Below are 19,542 nucleotides of genomic sequence, written 5' to 3' on the forward strand. Positions count from 1 at the left end.
TGGCCCTTGGTATTTTGTATTATCCAGCAGGGGCATATTTTTAAAAGAGATGTCAAAGAGTGAAGAGCACAGAAAATGCTCTGTCAAAATCAACTATTCTGTGGGCAAATGACAGCATGATACTTAAAGATGTCCTCGCTGAGGAACTAAAGTGGGATGAGACAAGCAGATTACAAATTAAAGTAGGAGATATATATAGAGCCTGACTGCTGAGAACCAAGGGCAGAACATAGGACAGCATGAGGTAGCCATGTCAGACTTAAGTAGCTGTGATTAAGCAAAAGAGTCTTGCAGAATATAACACCACGAGGCAAAGCAAAAGACTACAAAGAATGACTAGATCATGAAATAGAAGGCATGAGGCTGCTGATAGTGGCTTGACAGTGATTATGAAGTTGGTATGTGACCTACATTTCAGTTAAATTCACTTTGCACCAAGTTCACTGAAATCCATTTTGTTGGTTGCATTTTGTTGCTTAAGACTGTTTTGCTGCTATTTCCTGACTCATTCCTCTTTTAAGTTATTATTTGACACTTAGCTCTTTGCTCAAAAAAGGAACAGGCACTGTGGTGGTGATGGTGGGTGGAATGGGAACAGAATGAAAATCTGACAATTAAAATAATGATACAAACTGATTTGGCTACTATTGTTCTAGTTTACGCCTGTTGTCCAGCTTAATTTTTTTTTTTTTTTTTTTGCGGTACGCGAGCCTCTCCCTGCTGTGGCCTCTCCCACTACGGAGCGCAGGCTCCGGACGCGCAGGCTCAACGGCCATGGCTCACGGGCCCAGCCGCTCCGCGGCATGTGGGATCTTCCCGGAACGGGTCATGAACCCGTGTCCCCTGCATCGGCAGGCGGACTCTCAACCACTGCGCCACCAGGGAAGCCCCAGCTTAATTTTTAAGTGTCCCCTTTTACTCTCAAAAGTTATCTTAGATTTGAACAATAAATTACATGATCACCCTAAATAGAATGTTTGCTCTTTACGTACATTTAGAGAGGCAAAGTTCGTATAATTAAAACATCTTCAGAACAATGAAATGATAAACCATGTTTTCACATCTTTATTTGGAAAAAAATTATAGCTAGTGCCTAGACCATGGGCTGGACTTTGTCTTATAAAGAGAGGTCAGAGGATGTTTTAAAAAGAGATGGTTTTATAAACATTTAAAATGTTTTATACAGAGGTCAGAAAATATTTTATAAAGAGAGGTCTTGGTGCTGAGTCTGGAAGAATGAGCAAGACTTAGAAAAAATTTAAAGTAAAAGAAACTTTAGGGACAGAAAACAGTACAGGGTGTGTGTGTGTGTGTGTGTGTGTGTGTGTGTGTGTGTTTATGTAACTAAGAAGATTTGCCTAAGTGAAAGGAAAGATGCACTCAAGAAATAGCTGGAGATAAATATGCTTACTATCTGGTCCTTTAATAGACTCTCCTAGAATGAACGAATGAACAAATGAATAAATGGGTAACATGAGATAGATTTATCTTGGGAAAAGGAATTCAGGTAAAACACTCAAGTGGCAAATTTTGACCTGCAAGCCAAATTTGACCCATAGTCATGATTTATTGGACTACAGACCTTAATATTCTCTTTAAGATTAGTTGTTTTCTTTGACAATTAGATGACTTTACATAAAACTCTTTATTTCAAGTTCCACTTTAAAAGTAGTCTGTCTTCCTATAGGGCAAAATGACTTTAGCCAGAGGGGGCAGGAATGTACACACTCCACCTTTCCTTTATTTTTTCTCACTGCTTCACTTGTATAAATCATCTGCTTTTTGGAAGTGTGACCTTAGATGTGGTTCTTATAAGGATAATCAGAAAGACAAGCTGATTAAATTGTAGAACTTCATTGTAACTAATAACATATAATGAAAATCTTTGTATTTCCTCTAGAATATTAATAAATAATAAATAAGGATAGCAAAAGAGTAGTAATAACTAAGTATTTACTATGCACCAGGCACAGTGTTAAACTCCTTTCAGACATAGGTGGATTTGAGTCACAGCTGCAGGCATCTGCTAGGGTGTGACCTTGAACAAATTAACTCACTTTCTGAACCTCAGTGTACTGTTTGGTAAATGGGGATGATACAGCATATCTCATATGGCTTCTGTGAGGATTAAATAGATCGTACAGACTACTTACGGTTCTTGGCACCAAGCAAGACCTCATTCATGAAAAAACTATTTTCACATTTGAAATCTGAACACTTATAAAGCTGTATAGGCATAAGTTACAGAAGATCTCCAACCCAGAGACTAATTTTCATTGATTGATGCTATTCACAATATATTAACTCTCCAGGTAATTTTATTTCAATGAATAGGTTTTTAGTCTCAGATCAGTAGTACACATTTGTATGCATCTTAAAAGAATATTATGGAGGCAGATTTATTAAAACTCTGGTATGATACATATTGTTTCCATAACTTTAATATGCCCTACAAATGCAATAAATATAAAAATGTATTGCTAATTTCACAAATGTGCATTAAAAATTCCAGAAATGCATATAAAGCAGTCTGTTTCTATTAATCAGATGTACTTGGCATTCACAAACAAGAGCCTGAAGCACCTTTTCACATGACTGCATTCAGATATTTAATCACAAATAACCATGTAAGTGTAAAACCTTACTAATTTAAGTTAAATGAAAGGAGAGCTGTTGGTTGCCAAACTGCCATTATAAATAATTGAAATTGAACAGCAATCATAAGCAGTTTGCTGACAAATTGTTCCTAACTTCAAATAAAAAAGAAATAAACAGTAGAAAATAGAAGATATAAATATGAACAATGTTTCATTTATAAGTGTTTCAGAATTACAAGCCATTTATGTTCATTAATTACATAATCATTCTCTTATTTTTCATTCCTTTTTTCTTTGTCTCAAAAGATACACTAAGGGTACAAATTGAAAGATACTGACTCTGCTGATGTACACCTCTCTCACATGAGCCTTATTTATAACAAAACAATTCATTTACTTTAGTTGATTATGCCAAACAACTGTCTTCCATGAACAAAAGGTCTGTCAAGTTAATTATATATTTGTATTGACCAGTTGTTAACTTAAAGTGGTATATTTTCGGGCCAGTCATTAAAAAAGTCCTTCATGCTTTTTCTAAAGGGTTCCAATTTTACATTTATTCATATAATGATAATAGTTCACTGGGCACTATTTACTACTCAATACTAAGAACTGTGCACACGTGATCATGTTAAATCCTAATAATCTATTTATGAGATAAGCATTATTATTCCTATGTGAATTAGAAAACTCAGACTCAGGTGATGAGGTGAGGTGTCCAAAGTCAGCAATTAGTAAGAAGACAGGATTTGAATTAAGGCACATTTGAAGAATACTGGTTTGCACTCTTCCCATAGATGATGTTGGAAATCTCAGTAAGTTTCAATTAATAGGACTTTTTAAGGCTATACAATTAGAAGATCCCTTAGATATTTTTCTCAAAGAGATAATGTGTGTTGGTAATAAGAGTGAAAAAATAGCAACTAAAATTTTTGAGTTTTCATTTATTTTCTCCAGCCATTAAACCAAAATCGGTTTTACAGAACAGCATATATTTAACCACTTAGCAGTGTCATAAAAAGAAAAAAAAGAAAAAAGGCCATGAACAATAGTAATTATAATGAATGATATTTCATTGTTGTAGAAAATCTTTAATTTAATAGTAGATCTAAAATATTTTGTCAAAACTTCCTGTGAATATATAATTAAGATCTTTAACAGAAGAAAAATAAAATAAGTAAAAATGTAGGGTTGCTTCTCTTTTAATGGCAAATATTCATTTCCTTCCTTATCTCCAAAAATTGTACATTTTAAAATATAATTTTATGGCAAATTCAAATTACAAGCTGTATAATGTAATTATTTCATTTGCTGAATTATTTTAACACCATCTTTATGGAAAATTGGTTTGACAATTGGAGAGAAGGTCTCAACAATTAATTAATTAAAAGTTAATTGTATTTCTTTTTCTTATGTTTTACCTTAAGTCCAGATGAATAATAAGACTAGAAAGAGGAATATTTAAGATCATTAAAATTTTAAAATTAAAGTTTTGAGCAGTAAACAGAACTATTTAAACAGCACTCCTATTTTTTATTTAAGAAATAAAAAAATAACTCACTTGAAAATTGAATTGCAAATCCAGATTTGCTGATATAAAAGTCCGTGTCAAACTGGATGGTTACTATGTTGAGGGTGCTGTGGATTCCTTCAGGAATAAGAGAACCACTAATTTCCTTTAAAAGCATATCATTTTCTGGTGGACCATCCCAAACTCGGAGTATATCATGCGATGCTTCCGTATCAAAAGCAAGAAACTGTAGGCTGTGGGAGAACCATATATCTCTGATTATCTTAAACATGGATTCAGTTTTAAATAAAGAATATAACAAATATTCATCTTGCTTCTACTAGATATTCCTTTTATTCTATCAGATAAAAATGAATTATGTAAACTGCATATATAAACTTAATGAATTTTTCTTGAGCAGTATAATTTTTTTTTTAGAATATGATTAAATGTACTATTACATCACCTCTGCAAATTATAAAAACTTTAGGTATACAGACTATCCCTGACTTATGATGATTCAATTTAGGATTTTTTGGCTCTAAGATGGTACAAAAGAGATATGCATTCAGTAAAATCTGTACTTTGAATTTTGATCTTTTCCCAATTGTGATATGCTGTATGACACTCTCTCACGATGCTGGGCAGCGGCAGGGAGCTACAGCTCTGTCAGTCACAAGATTACAAAGACGATCCGCCAATACATTTACAACCATAATATACCCATAAAACCATTCCGTTTTTCACTTTCACTATAGTTTTCAATAAAGTTTCATGAGATACTCAACACTTTATTATAAAATAGACTTTGTGTTAGATGATTTACTGTAGACTAATGTAAGTGTTCTGAGCGTGTTTAAGGTAGGCTAGGCTAAGCTATGATGTTCAGTAGGTTAGTTATATTATATGCATTTTCAACTTATGATATTTTCAACTTACGATATTTTCAACTTACGTTGAGTTTATCAGGATGTAACCCGAGGAAGATCTGTACATTCTTTTCAGTGTTCATGACTTTTAACTGTGGCAATGGCAGGTGACACTTAGAGGATCTCATATGTGCCAGGCACTGTGCAAAATGCATTATATCGATTTTCTTCCTTTAATTGTTACCATGACCCAATGAAGCAGGAACAATTTTTATCTCAATTTTACAAATGTAGCAAATGGGGTTGAGATAGATTAAATAAGATTGCCCAAAGGGTGGCAGAGTCATGAATTGAACTCAAGTTATCTAATTCCATAGTATGTGTCATTTCCACTGTTTCAAGTTTTTTGTTTGTTTTATCAGACTCAAATGAGGTTTATTCCACAAATGCAAAAATGGTTCACATTCAAAAACCAACGATTACATTTCACCACAGTGGCAGATATAAGGAGGAAAACAATCACATGAAGATCTCAATATACACAGAAAAAGTATTTAAAAAATTCAGTATCCATTCATAATCATCACACCCAGTAATCTAGGAGTAAAAGGGAACTTCCTTAATGTGAAAGTGTCTATCCCAAAAAAAAAAGCACAAAAAAGGGGAAAAAAAGGTTTCATGTTAAATCTATTTTGCTTTGTGTCTAATCTAGACAAAATTAATGTCTGATTTTTTTGCACCTAATGCCAAAAATTAGAAATCCAATTATATCAACATGCTCAACTCTCTCTCTCTCTCTCCATATATATATATATATGTATATATATATATGTATACACACACACACACACACACACACACACACACATACCACATTCATGTGTGATATGTGATCTGGGTTGCAATTTAATATCAAATATTTTTCTTTAATTTTTAAAAATCCCAGAATTCTGTTGGATTTAGTATTTTCACATTTACTATTTCTAATATTTAAAATAAAACAATACGTGACCTATCTTAAAGAAAAGTAGGCTGAGGTTCGATTCAATTTGTAGCTGCAAGTTGCCTTGCAAAGGTAATGTACCAGTTCACACTGCATCCAACAATACATGGAGTACACCTTGCAGCATGTTATTTGAAGGACAATATTGGTTTCCCATAAAACTGCCTTCATCACCCATAAGCCTGTTCGAAAATCCATTTATATAAAGCAGCAATTCTTTTTTTTTTTTTGCGATACGCGGGCCTCCCACCGCTGTGTCCTCCCCGCCGCGGAGCACAGGCTCTGGACGCGCAGGTCCAGCGGCCATGGCTCCCGGGCCCAGCCGCTCCGTGGCATGCGGGATCCTCCCGGACCGGGGCACGAACCCGCGTCCTCCGCATCGGCAGGCGGACTCCCAACCACTGCGCCACCAGGGAAGCCCCCAGCAGCAATTCTTAATGTCACTGTTTTGTGAGTGATAACACAATAGTTAGCTCATATGTCAAGGGGGATTTGTTCATTTACTAATTCATCCCTAGTCATAACAATAATAGTTAAACTAGAACTGAGAGCAGGTGCGCCTTGGAAACCTGACTGGTGTTAATTTAGGAGGCTACGGTTCTGCCATCATCTAAGAGGAAATTATGTGAAGAACTGTGAGCCACCTAACTAAACTCAGCAGGAACAGAACCCTAACATGGTTAAAGGGGAAGAGAGCAAATGCTTCAGAGATACGCCTAAATCTAGGGAAGACAGGGAATAGGTACTGGATCCTCTTCCATTCTTATTTCTTCTAAATGTTCATAAGGCTGAACTCATGACATGATCTGCACAACTCTGTATACCTATCAAAATGATGGACTCAGCGTCTTAAGTCATGCAGAACTGAAAGTATAGCATCGCCAACAAGTAGGAAAAATTCGCACCTTCTGTGCCCTCTTATAACTGAAAAGCTTCTCTCTAAGGGGCTGTATGAACTACTGTTGTGGACCACAAATCAATAAAACATGCTTATGAATACTTTTGTTCATATTTTAAACGTATAAAAACTATGTTTTTCTTTCCCAAGGTTAAAAAACATTGAAAAATCTTGATATTAATTGATATTGTATATAGAGGCTGATCAGGGAAATTCAGATTCCCTGGTCATTTTGAAATAATACAATCCATTTACCTGACAATGTTTCCTGGATCTACCTCAATCATCCACATGCAACGCAGATTATTGTCATACGGAAAGGGATAACCAGGAGATAAGATTCTTCCTGATGATTCTCCTTTAAAACGACCTCCACATTCAGCTAGTAAAAAATTAATTCAATTTTAAGTCACAATTTAATGCCAATCTTTCTAAACAATCTACAAATTTCTCAAGAGTATATATTTTTTCACCTGAAGGAAAACAGAGATTGGTTTCTCCTCTTATTGAAAGTATATATTTGTATATGCTTTCTCAGTTTAAGGTATTAATTGAAGCAAGAACATACTGTACAATAAAAAAAGAATCTCAAGTCAGATCATATAAAAATAATATAATAAACCTAATTAGGGAATTGAAAAAGTACACACTCAAAACTCTGAGTTTAGGCTTCCAAACATTTTAAGATGTGTTTTTAAATAATGATAATGTAAAAAGGGGAAACAGATGGCAAGTTGCTCACTGCTAGTTGATTGTAGGCTGAATAATTCATCATCTTACTACCCTACCTCTGAGAAAAACTAAGCTTTACTGCAGTCCCTCAGGCCTTCTAAATTTCATTGTCCTTTTATTCCCCTTTAAATCACTCTAAACTCTTTCGCTTTTAACCTCCCGAAAGTCAAAATGGCATTTTTATTAAATTTTTCTTCAGTTAAATCTAGCTCAGTTTTGATTTAAACTGAAATCAAACCGGTCTCTGATTTTTATAAAATTTATCAAATTAAAAATGTAAGCATCATCATACAATATAATAAAAATGTTATCTTCTGGGGAATTCCCTCTCCATTTTAATAATATTTAATATATTGGGATATCTGAAATGATTTTACTTTGATAAGCAAATAATCTAGAAAGAATTCTCTTTCTAGAGAAGAGAGGAGAGAAAGTAAATAGTTTGCTTAATTAGTATATTGCTCTATATCTCTAAATCCTAGAAACCACAGTGTAGTAGTACATTACACATTTGAAAATTTTCCAGATTATCATAGTACCAAAAAATAAACCAAATCCATACTATTTTACTTCTTGCTTAAATATTTGAATATACTGCTATATTTATTTTGCTTGTTCTCTGCAGTGTTACTGTCTTACTCAAATTCAATGACTGAAGTAACAATCTTGGATTTTGTTTTGTTTTGTTTGGATTATTAGAGCAAAGAAGGTCAAAGACAGAAAGTTTCAGCATTTGGAAAAGACCTAATAACAATCAAATATCATGGTTCAAATCTGTAGGCTCTATTCATGTAGGTAAAATTGTTTCAAAGATTTTAGGTGTTACATTTTAGCACACTATGATGGTTAGTCTTATGTGTCAATTTGGCTAGTCTACAGTACCCAGTTATTTTATCAAACACTAGTTTAGGTATTGCTATTTATAGACCTGGTTAACATCTACAGTCAGTTGACTTTAAGATTACCCTTGATAATGTGGGTAGGCTTCATCCAATAAATTAGAAGGCCTTAAGAGGAAAAGCAGAGTTTTCTAGAAAAGGAGATATTCTCCCTCAAGCCTGCAGCATTAAGTCCTGCTGGAGTTTCTGGACTTTTGACCTTCCCTCTGGATTTTGGGCTTGTCAGCTCCCACAACTGCATGAGGCAGTTCCTCAAAATAAATACATTTCTGATGACAGATAGACAGATCTATATCTAGATCTACTAATCCTTCTTCTCTGGAGAACCCTAACTGATACACATACCTACAGAGGGCTAAGCAAGTTTATTTTGTATTGCAACATTAGCTTAATTTAATTTATAATAATAAACTTAAGTTGTTATTATTACTATTATTTTTTTTTTTTTTTGCGATACGCGGGCCTCTCACTGCTGTGGCCTCTCCCGTTGCGGAGCACAGGCTCCGGACGCGCAGGCTCAGCGGCCATGGCTCACGGGCCTAGCCGCTCCGCGGCATGTGGGATCTTCCCGGACCGGGGCACGAACCTGTGCCCCCTGCATCGGCAGGTGGACTCTCAACCACTGCGCCACCAGGGAAGCCCTTAAGTTATTTTTAAAGTGAATAAAAAGATATCTGTATTCAAGAAGTTACCATCACTTACTGAGGTTTTTCTCATTTTTTAAATAAAAATTTTGTTGGATAACCTAGAACTGTATAGCTATAATTCATTTTTCATCATTTTAATGATTTATCACTATTATTGGTATATGTTTCTTATGAGAACAAATTTGACTTCATTCCTCCAGATTAATTTTTAAGCAACTTCAAGGCAAATTGGAATTTTGGGTACTGTGTTTATCTTGAATCTAAACATACCTCTTTCTTTTTCCATATTTCTTTGCTACAAATATTATTGGTATTTTGATTTCAAATGAACCAGTGTGATATACCATAACACTGGGGTTCATATTCTGACAGAAGTCTTACATTTGTGGATAAAAATGAAGGTGTACAGGTTAAAGTTCTTTGGCTATGGTGTCTCAAAAATTAATTTTTGTTTGCTCAATGTATAAGCTACAGAAACATAATTACCTAGAAATAATCCATATAATTGAGAAAAAGTTTCTTATTTGGCAAAGTCAAAAATATAATCATAATAGATATTTAAGGTTAATGGGCATAGAAAATTATGATTTTAGGCCAGGTGGTAAAGCTATTAATTATTGCCAGTAAAGAACACCATCTAAAATAGAATTTCATCTTCTGTTATCATGGAAGTCACAGCATGACACACCATGTGTCCAACTGTTTCAGCTGTTATTCCTGACCAACCATCATTAAAAAAAAAAAGAAAAAAAAGAGATTACCCTTCACATGAAATCTTGAGCAGTGTCACATCATTAAATTTTGACTTGGCAGATTCATAAACATAAAGTGCATTGATTCATTGCAAACAAAATTAAAATCTTCTTTCTGATCCCAGACCAAATGTCCTATTTGCAAAAAATTTTTCCAAAATATGAAAAATGTCTTCACCTTGGTTCAACATATAAGGAAAATATGTTTTTTAATGTATTTGTTTATGATTTAAATTTTAAAGACAACATGGTAAGTCAGTATTTACAAGTTTATACTTCTGTGCTATTGCAATCCTTAATGATTTTCTGAATATATTTCATATTTATATCAAAGAACATAACTTCAGAGAGAACTAATCAGTGCTACATTGTTCTCATAACCAATGACAGTGGGTTGATTGTTGGTCATATTCCAGAATCTCAAGCTTTGTCAATTTAGGTTATTACTGTAGTACTATCCTCATAATCTATCCAAAATTCAGATGCCATCTGAAAGGAAAGCACTATAATTGCATTCTGGTTAGATAAAAGTATGTTTGCTTTCTGTGTGAATCACTGTTTTAATAAACCAATAGAAAACTCATGTCATCAAAAACACTGCAATTAGTTGTAAGACCTCTAATAACTAGCATTTCATTTTTTTCTATTTGAATTCCTTCAAGTTTTGTGGAGATTCCTATGTTGACTATATCAACTAACAAACATTAAAATTTGTCTCAAAAGGTCCAGGTCTCCAAACTCATCAAATTGTATACATTAAACATGTGCATTTTTTTTTTTGCGGTACGCGGGCCTCTCACTGTTGTGGCCTCTCCCGTTGCAGAGCACAGGCTCCGGACGCGCAGGCTCAGCGGCCATGGCTCACGGGCCCAGCCGCTCTGCGACATGTGGGATCTTCCTGGACTGGGGCACAAACCCGTGTCCCCTGCATCGGCAGGTGGACTCTCAACCACTGTGCCACCAGGGAAGCCCTGTGCATTTTTTAAAGATACCAATTACAACTTAATAAATCTGTTAAAAAAAAAAGTTTAAGTCAATGTTATCCATATGGGCCTGACACAGAATGGATTTGTGCTTCCACAAATGCCATTCAGAAATAAGAATTGCTAAAGAATCATGTTTGTTCCCTGCTGAGGAGTTAGTGTTTTGTTTAAATGTTTTGATATTAAGTATCTTTTCTTGTCCTAGTATTCCAGCCTGGCACCTATTTGATATTGGAGCAAAAAAAGAAAAAAAAAGCAGATGTCTTTATCAACACTTTTCTATCCACCCTGCTTCTCACATAATACCCAGTTATTTGTTAATCAATCTAAAGATGGTAGCAATAAAATTGTACTCCAGCTATACAAACAAGAGAGAAAATGATCAATCTATAGCTTCACGTAGGCAATATACCTGATATCACTGACTCTCACATTGCCTTTTGTTACTGAAATTCATTTAATTATGTCATGATACATACACATAAGAAAAACATATGCACTTTTAGTTTTTGAAAAAGTATATAAATAAAGACTTTGAAGTTATTGAGAATAGTTTACTGTTTTTTAATCTAGCTTGATACCAGCATAAGCAATAATTTTGTATATAAAAACAAATCTAAAAAACCCAAAAAAACCCACAAAAAACAAAACTGGTCGATGTGATTCAATAAATGTGTATGATTAACAGTTTCAGCATATTTTTGTAGTGAGTTAAACTTTATATCAAGATAAGATAAACATAATGGCTTCAAACCATTTTTAACCCAAAGAAGAGAATGTACTTACTGGTAAGATTATGCAAAGAACCCTCTCACTCTCCACAAATCTGAGCTATGAATTCATTAACTTTTTGATTAAAGTATGAGTTGTGTGTGGACAGATTGAATAACTTGAAAAGGTACAGTATATTTTAATAACACTTCCATAGAAGTATTTCATGAAAACCTAAAGCAGTATCCTACCAATACAGGATGGCAGAGGGTAGTCCCATGCCCTTCTCTCCCCTGTCATGCACTTGAGAAGGCTACTTCCATGGAGAGTATAGCCTGGATTGCATCCATAAATGATAGTGCTACCAGCAAAATGGCCTTGGTCACTGATCTTGTATCCAAATTGTGGAATGCCAGGATCCTCACAATGTGAAAGTTCAAAACCTAAGAGAAAATACAAGTTTATTAAAGACAAAATTTAACAGGAAGATTTAAAACTGCACAAATCATCCCTTTTTATTTTTTTATATGATTACATGCTTTTTCCTGGTTTTATTACTCTTACCGTATTTAATTTTGTTCGTTTACAGCCACCATAGAGAGCTTTTTTTCTCAAAAATTAGAATTTCTTGTATTATTCAAATTTAGCAATGCTACCCCATGGTCTATATGACTATATCATAACTTATAGTAGTAAGATTCTTGCCTGCTTCAAGTGATTTGCAGCTAATAGATTCTGACCAATGTAACTATTATGATCAAATAATGAAAAATTAAAATCCATACAAAATATGTGAAATCATAACTGTCCCAGTAACAAATGTCTCCACTGCAAATATAACTTTAGACTGCTTTACTTTTATAGTCTTAGAAGAAAGTGAAATAGCCTTATATTTAAAATATACTTTATCAAGAGTTAATATAACACAGTAATCAGTTTGAAGAACTCTGAATTTTTATTTTCTGCCTTCTCCAGAATGTACGACTCTCAAAATTTCTCACAAGGAAAAAAAAAAGAGTAGGGTGTAGAGAACATATTTTTGATTTCTAAAGGGTTGGGGCTTTCCACATGACTTTTGCTGGAAACTTGTTATCTTGGGCTAAGTGTAACACTTGAGAAGTTAAGTTACAACTGTTTGAGTAGTGAGAGACTGCAGAGATGAACCTAACTCTGAAGGGGATTTGTGTTTACATTTCAAGGAAGAATGAGACCCAGAACTTTACAGATGTCTCTAGATTATAAAACTTGGAGACACAGGAGGCTAATCTGACTATTGAAACCCTAAATTTACATTCCAAAGGTTAGAATAAAAACCGAGAATTCTTTTTATCCCATCTCCAAAGAGCAGAAGTTTTTTTCTTCCTCCTTTCAGGAGAGGAGTTAAAGACAACTATCTTAAGCACAGCACGTGCATTTTTCTTTATTCCTTGTCCCTGGTCACTCATGTAGATCTTTCCATCTGATTTTCATCGAGTTACTACAGGGGTAAGGACTGGGTCAAAGGGATGCTGACACAGTTATTATTATTACTATTATTAATTATATCACTTAAATGATAATAATTAATCTCTGTAGATCCAGAATACCTTGTGTGCGTATTCAGAATAAAATTAATAAAGATGAATATTAAAAAACAGTCATAGCACAATTCACTATTAAGATACTGAAAGGACTAAAAAAGGGTACTTCAGAATGTAAATCAAACATGACACTAGTTATCAAATCTAAGCTCCCTAGCTAAGGAATTTTTCTGCCCTTAATGTTTTACAAATTACATAAATGTATGATAAATGTAAGATATAATGAATGCACCAACAATAATTAGGTGCTAAATTATATCAATTATAGCTTCTGGGACTAGAGGACTATGATAAATATTCCAGATAGCTTCATGAATTAGGGAAGTCTGTGATTTCAAGACAAATAATATTTGACAAAAGGACAACTTTTTTATGTACATCTTAAATCATATGATAATCAAAAAGAGATTTGTATCTCTTTTGTAGGCACAGATCCTTGACCAAATTAATCTAAATTTGAACTAGAAAGCAAAAAAGGATTTATTAGCTCACTGATGACAAATCACTAATTTATAGTACTGACTTCCTAGAGTGTCAAAATAAACATAAAATTACCAGAAATGTACAGCTAGAAGTACTGAATTTACACTATAATCCTGTATGTTAAGGTCTACATTAGCTCTTGGAGAACATAAGGAGCTCTTGCTAGTCTCTTCTAGGGGTTCTTCATCTTTCCCTCCTCTGTTAACCAACAGAATTATTTCACACACCTTAATTAATTTACAATCATTTGTTCAATAATGTTCATAAGTGAGTGTGATTCTTAGAGGCAATTATCTCTAGGAGACAACTGAAAAATAAGCTAAGATAATGTTGTTGAGAAACTGAAATTTATGAGACAGTTAAAAAACCTTCAGGAATTTCCTATATGGGTCGATCTGTGACAGCCTCATTAGGGTGAAAATATGTTAAAATAACGCAAATGCAAACAGCTTCGGAAACAGAGCCATACAAGAGGTTAGAAGTTGTTAACTCAAATTATGACATATATGAGATATAAAGGATACATGGTCAGGCAAGTCAGCCTTTCAAAAACAGAAGTAGAAACAACAGAAGTAGTAACAAAATTTTTAGGACATACTACTTTGTATGGATCTGCACACTTAACACTACATTTAAAATGTCCCTGCTTGAAAATAACAAGTTTGAGTTCCTTTTACCAGACATAATATTCAGTTTATTATTCAAGATTCAGCCACTTTTGAGTTTTACCACATATCATTTATCAAAATAAAAAAGGAAATCAAGCTCTCTTTTCAAGGTTTATTACCAAATTCATCCTCCCTTAATTTGAATGCTTTGTAAATGTGGTTGGCAATTGCTGGTGATGAGGTATAATGGAGATACTCTTTGTAAATTAAGATAATTTATAATACTTTGCATTGTAGATGAAAAGGCACATGGACAACAGTATATAAGCTACAAAGAACAACATAATTTAGTCCAATTTGGTGGAATTATTGTTGCTTATTCATAAATATTCAAAACTGTCTTATCTTTTTTTTTTTTTTACGGTACGTGGGCCTCTCACTGTCGTGGCCTCTCCCTTTGCGGAGCACAGGCTCCGGACGCGCAGGCTCAGCGGCCATGGCTCATGGGCCCAGCCGCTCCGCGACATGTGGGATCTTTCTGGACCGGGGCATGAACCCGTATCCCCTGCATTGGCAGGCGGACTCTCAACCACTGTGCCACCAGGGAAGCCCAAAAGCTATATACATTTAATTTAACTTTTTAATTCTATTTGTTGAGTAACTTTTAATGTAATTTATTTACCTATGTAAGTTATAATATATCAAATTATATATGTAAATTAGCCATTTATATAAATATATCAATAGTAGCAGTGTAATCAAATTTTGGAAAAATCATTCAAAACAATTACTTTTCCAGCAAGTATTAAAAAAAAAAAAGTTAAGAGTTTAAACAAACAAACAGAAAAGCTTGTGCAAATGATTGCTTTGCATTTCCAACTGGGGGAATAGGAGATAGGGTAAATAATTATTTTTTCTATTTAATTGCCGTTGTTCTAAATCCCATGTATAAAGTTCTGACTAGAAAATATGTTACTCAAAGCCTTTCCCACAATTTAATCTTTGGGCATGAAAAAGTAAGTGATATTATTAAATATGCTAGTTTGTGTCTTGTACATCTTAAATTTGTACATCATTCTGGGATAGTGGGATTCAGCTTTGCCTGAATGTTAATTTTTAGCCATCAGCCAAATTTAGTATATGCATAATTGGCTCAACCTAGACATATCTAAAAATGAATTTTACTAGATACCACCAAATTTCTCCTATGTGACTATACCAACTTACATTCCCCAAAGTTCATGAGTTTCAAGTTCTTCAAATTATTATCATTTACTATCACACCGCTTTTTAATTTTTACCAATTTTTGCGAACATGCAATAGAAAATTATGTTGGCTTTAATTTTCATTTCTTAATTTCTATCAAGCACTTTTTGTCTTTTGCTTATTGTTATTGGAATTACCTCTACTGTGAAATTTTTTGGCCCATATTTTCTTTTAGACTATATTTTTTAATTGATTTGTAGGATTCCTTTCTATGGAGTGTATGTTTTTCTATTATATTGTAAATATCTACTTCTAAAATATATCATTTAAATTTTGTGCTTATGATATATTTCCCTATAGAGAGATTTGTAAAAATAATAATAAAAATAATAAGGACTGGGACTTGGTCAATAAAACAGAAGCCACTTAGATATTCTGAGTTGCTCAAATTCAATACAAGAAATTAGAGGGAAAATACAAAGAAATTCAGAGGGTGTGAAGGTCAGAAGATCACTGCTGGTTTTCAAGAATCCAGGAGTTCAGGGAAGCTGCTGCCACATACAACCACCTGCCAGCACCACACTTTTGCCTACAGATGCTGCTGGAAAATAATGGCTTCTTGATCCATCCTACCTTTCAGCTCTCACGTTTGCCTTTAATTGGCAGAATCTAAGCAGAGATCTTGGCTGGCAAGGGCAGGGGAAATGCAGTCGCCAGATTTTTAGTCTCTACACTTAAGGGAAGTGTTTAGAAGGGCAGGAATGCTCCTGAGTATTGAGAGATTTTTGCTCATGTATCTTCTTTGAGAAATCTTTCTTCGCCTTAAAGACACAGCTATTCTAGGCCACATTTTTTTCTAAGCGTTTTAAAGTTTTGAGACTTGCATATGCCTTCAATCTGCCAGAAGTTAATTTTATATAAGGAGTAAGTTAGTAGGTCATTACATATTTAAGCTCAAAACTTACAAAGCTTTTGGGATGTGAAGGCTATGAAGATGACTCTTCTGTTATTCTAACATGAAGAAATTATATCCAATATTGTATATATAAATGACAGGTAATCAAGAAATATTTCTTCAATATTTTAGTTAGAATACCTTGTACTATATAATGCAGCATTAGTCAATACTTCCTTTATTGCCTGGTTAATTTTCAAGATTTAAAGAGTAACAGAAATGCCAAATACACCTGTTAAGTAGTTTATAGGATACAGGTTTACACAGAATAACATTGTTGCTTCTGTGTACTTTACTTATTTTCTACTTGCATTTGCACTGAATAAATTATATACTAAGAGTAAAGTTAGAGTTAATAGGTCATCTGATTATTTTTCATGGTTAACATTGTCAACACCATATTGGTAACTAAATTAAAAAGTTTAAATAGGGTAACTTATTATATATTTATAAAGCTAGTATGCAAGAAATGTCATCACAAGGTAGCTATTGCCCATCTTTAATTTGAATATAAAATTTGAAATGGCCATGTTCCGTGTAGATTACTAAACTATTTCAAGCAACAAAACTCAAAGGCTAAGAACATCCAGATATATCTGAACTATACCCTTGGGATAATGGACATTTTCAAATGGGATTTTTAGAAAATTAAATGTGCAGACGTGATAACAAGAAGACATCTGCTCCCAGAGTTAATGCCTAATGGCTGGGCATCACGGACTTTTGCCAGATCAGCTTTTGAGAAGACAATCCTATAATCTATCAAAAAGGTGCAATTTAGCTCTTTATTGGATGATTGTTTAAAATATCCAATTCCTTTCTGCTGAATGAAAGTGGATTAACTAGAAATAAATAGAGCCAGAAAAATCTGCAATGAAGCATATTTCCAAGAAATAGAGTTTAAAGATTTCATGAACAAAATAAGAGATACTAGGCCTAAATCATTCTTTGATAGTAAATTTGGCCAATAAAAAACATTCAGATACTTAGGCATAAATGACAAAAGTTTCTTTAGGAAGAATTGCATTAACATTTAAAAAAATTATTATTATTTTTACATTTACTTCAACAGTAAAAAAAAAAAAGATGTAAATCCATGGAATTTTAAATATAAAATATCAAAACCTTGGATTGGAGGTAATATAGTATAGTGACTAGGCTTGCGAATTCTAGAGACAGAGGCCCTCAGCTCAATTTCCATATCTGCACTTATGAGCTATGTCACCTTGGGCAAGTAACAACTTTTCTGTGCTTTGTTTTTCCTCCTCTTCTCACTGAGGATAATAGTACTTCCCTCATAGAGTTATATCGGTATCTAGTAGGTAGTAGATAAATGTTAGGTATTATTTTAACTCTTATATTTAATGTTTTAATAATGTTAAATGCCTCTGTGTGCCTTTTAAATAAAATCTTAAGTCCCTTACTAAAGTCCACCTCACCCCTGCCTAGCTTCAAACTTTACCTCTCATTTTGTCCCATTCTCCTTGCTTACACAGCTCCAGACAAATAACTCAAGCTGAAGTCTCTTAGGCCTTTGTACTTGCTGATCTATCTGCCTAGAACCCTCTACCCTCAGATCTCTTATTATAATTCAGGTATCAATTCATGTGGCACCTCCTGAGACACAGTCCCTGAACAAACTGGGTACAGTAGACCTATCTATCCTATCATCCTGTTACAAATATTTCTAAATGCAGTTCTCTTATCTTTTGTTCATATCTTTCTTTTCTGTCTTGTCTCACTAAAGAGTTAGCTTCATATGGGCAGGAACTTTGTCTTCTTCAGTGTTCTCTTTATTCCCAGAGCACAAAACATTCCAGTGGAGAAAGACAAAATTTAAACCTATGAATAACTTTCACATTAATAAGTTAATTCCAATAGAGGAATAAAAGGCAAGACAAGACATGTGACCAAAAAGAAATGACATTTCTACAACTCAGCCTTCAGAGAGAAACACAGTAAAAGACATCAGATTTAGGAATGCATTCTTGAATGTGTATTGAGAGGCTGAGGGGATCTGGTCAGAGTATCCTATCAGGTTTTACTAAGTTCTATTACTGAATTATCTAGAGCAGAGTGATGTTTTAGGGAGAATATTGCATTGAGATCCTAATTTCTGACCTTTTCTTCCAACTTTAGAAGGCGGCAATAGTAATTTTCTCTCACTTTACTCCCCTATACCCTCTAGGAAAGACAACTACATATTTAATTACTTTATGTTGTATAAAGCACCTGAAAATATGCCTCATCTAGATTTTTATTTGGAATAAGTTTCAGATTTCTCAAGGGCAAAAGTAATTGTTAGCCATTTTTGAAAAGAATGGAAGAGCGGCCTGACTCAAGGAGGGAGTTAATTCTGAGAAATTGGAGGGACGGAAGAGCAATTGGATTCCCTAATGTTAGTCAAGGTCTGACCAAGTTTGTCACAGAGGTTTTACATTCAACCAGCATAGCTATCCATGCTTCAGTTCTCTAAATCAAACTAGACTTCACCGAGAAAGTAATTTGGGAGAAGAAGGATCTCTCTACAAAAGACTAAGTTAAGAGTTTTCTTGACAACTCTAAAGGATAAAGACTGAAGAGATTTAATTCGCTTTAGAAAAATAAAGGAGTGGGAAATTTTCTCCCCTCAAATGTGGTGTAGCATTTTCATACCAGGTATGTTGTAATTTATTTATTGGTTAAGGAAAGTGAGAGAAGCTCACTGTCTTCTTAGTATAGTAGAACTAAAACTATTAATAATGGGTGAGCCACGTGATTTTTCCTTTCTAGGCACTCAAGAGTCTCTGGACTTCCATGACACCATTAATCACAGAGGCATCTATTAATACAATATCTTTGAACTTATTATGTTTTGGAATATCTGTTACCGCTGTACATCATAGCAAACACTGTACACTGTCTTCTCAATAGCTCTTCTTTTCTTCTCCCTCATGAACAAAACCTTGATTTTGCTCCCAGCAGTAATTGAAGCATATCAGGCAGTATATCACCATAGTCAAATAATAATCCAATATTTTAGCCTGACAAATGCTTCATTTTTCCAGCTTGCCTTGCTGGGAAATTTAGGCATAACCACATAGCCCTGTTTTGGACAAAGAGAGATAA

At 34.0% G+C, this 19,542-nt stretch overlaps 1 protein-coding gene across 4 annotated transcripts in view; it reads right to left on the reverse strand.

Annotated features, from left to right (window-relative positions):
* Positions 1 to 19,542, reverse strand: part of CSMD3 (CUB and Sushi multiple domains 3) — a 1,073,652-nt gene that overhangs the window by 306,453 nt on the left and 747,657 nt on the right. For all 4 annotated transcript variants that reach the window (XM_065895021.1, XM_065895023.1, XM_065895022.1 and 1 more), the window contains 3 exons: positions 11,853 to 12,044; positions 7,133 to 7,259; positions 4,159 to 4,361 (listed from right to left, as the gene is read on the reverse strand). In XM_065895021.1, the coding sequence (XP_065751093.1) occupies positions 4,159 to 4,361; positions 7,133 to 7,259; positions 11,853 to 12,044 (522 nt within the window). The remainder of the gene's footprint in view (positions 1 to 4,158; positions 4,362 to 7,132; positions 7,260 to 11,852; positions 12,045 to 19,542) is intronic.

This window comes from Phocoena phocoena, chromosome 17, assembly GCF_963924675.1.
Source record: "Phocoena phocoena chromosome 17, mPhoPho1.1, whole genome shotgun sequence".
Taxonomy (NCBI): domain Eukaryota; kingdom Metazoa; phylum Chordata; class Mammalia; order Artiodactyla; family Phocoenidae; genus Phocoena; species Phocoena phocoena.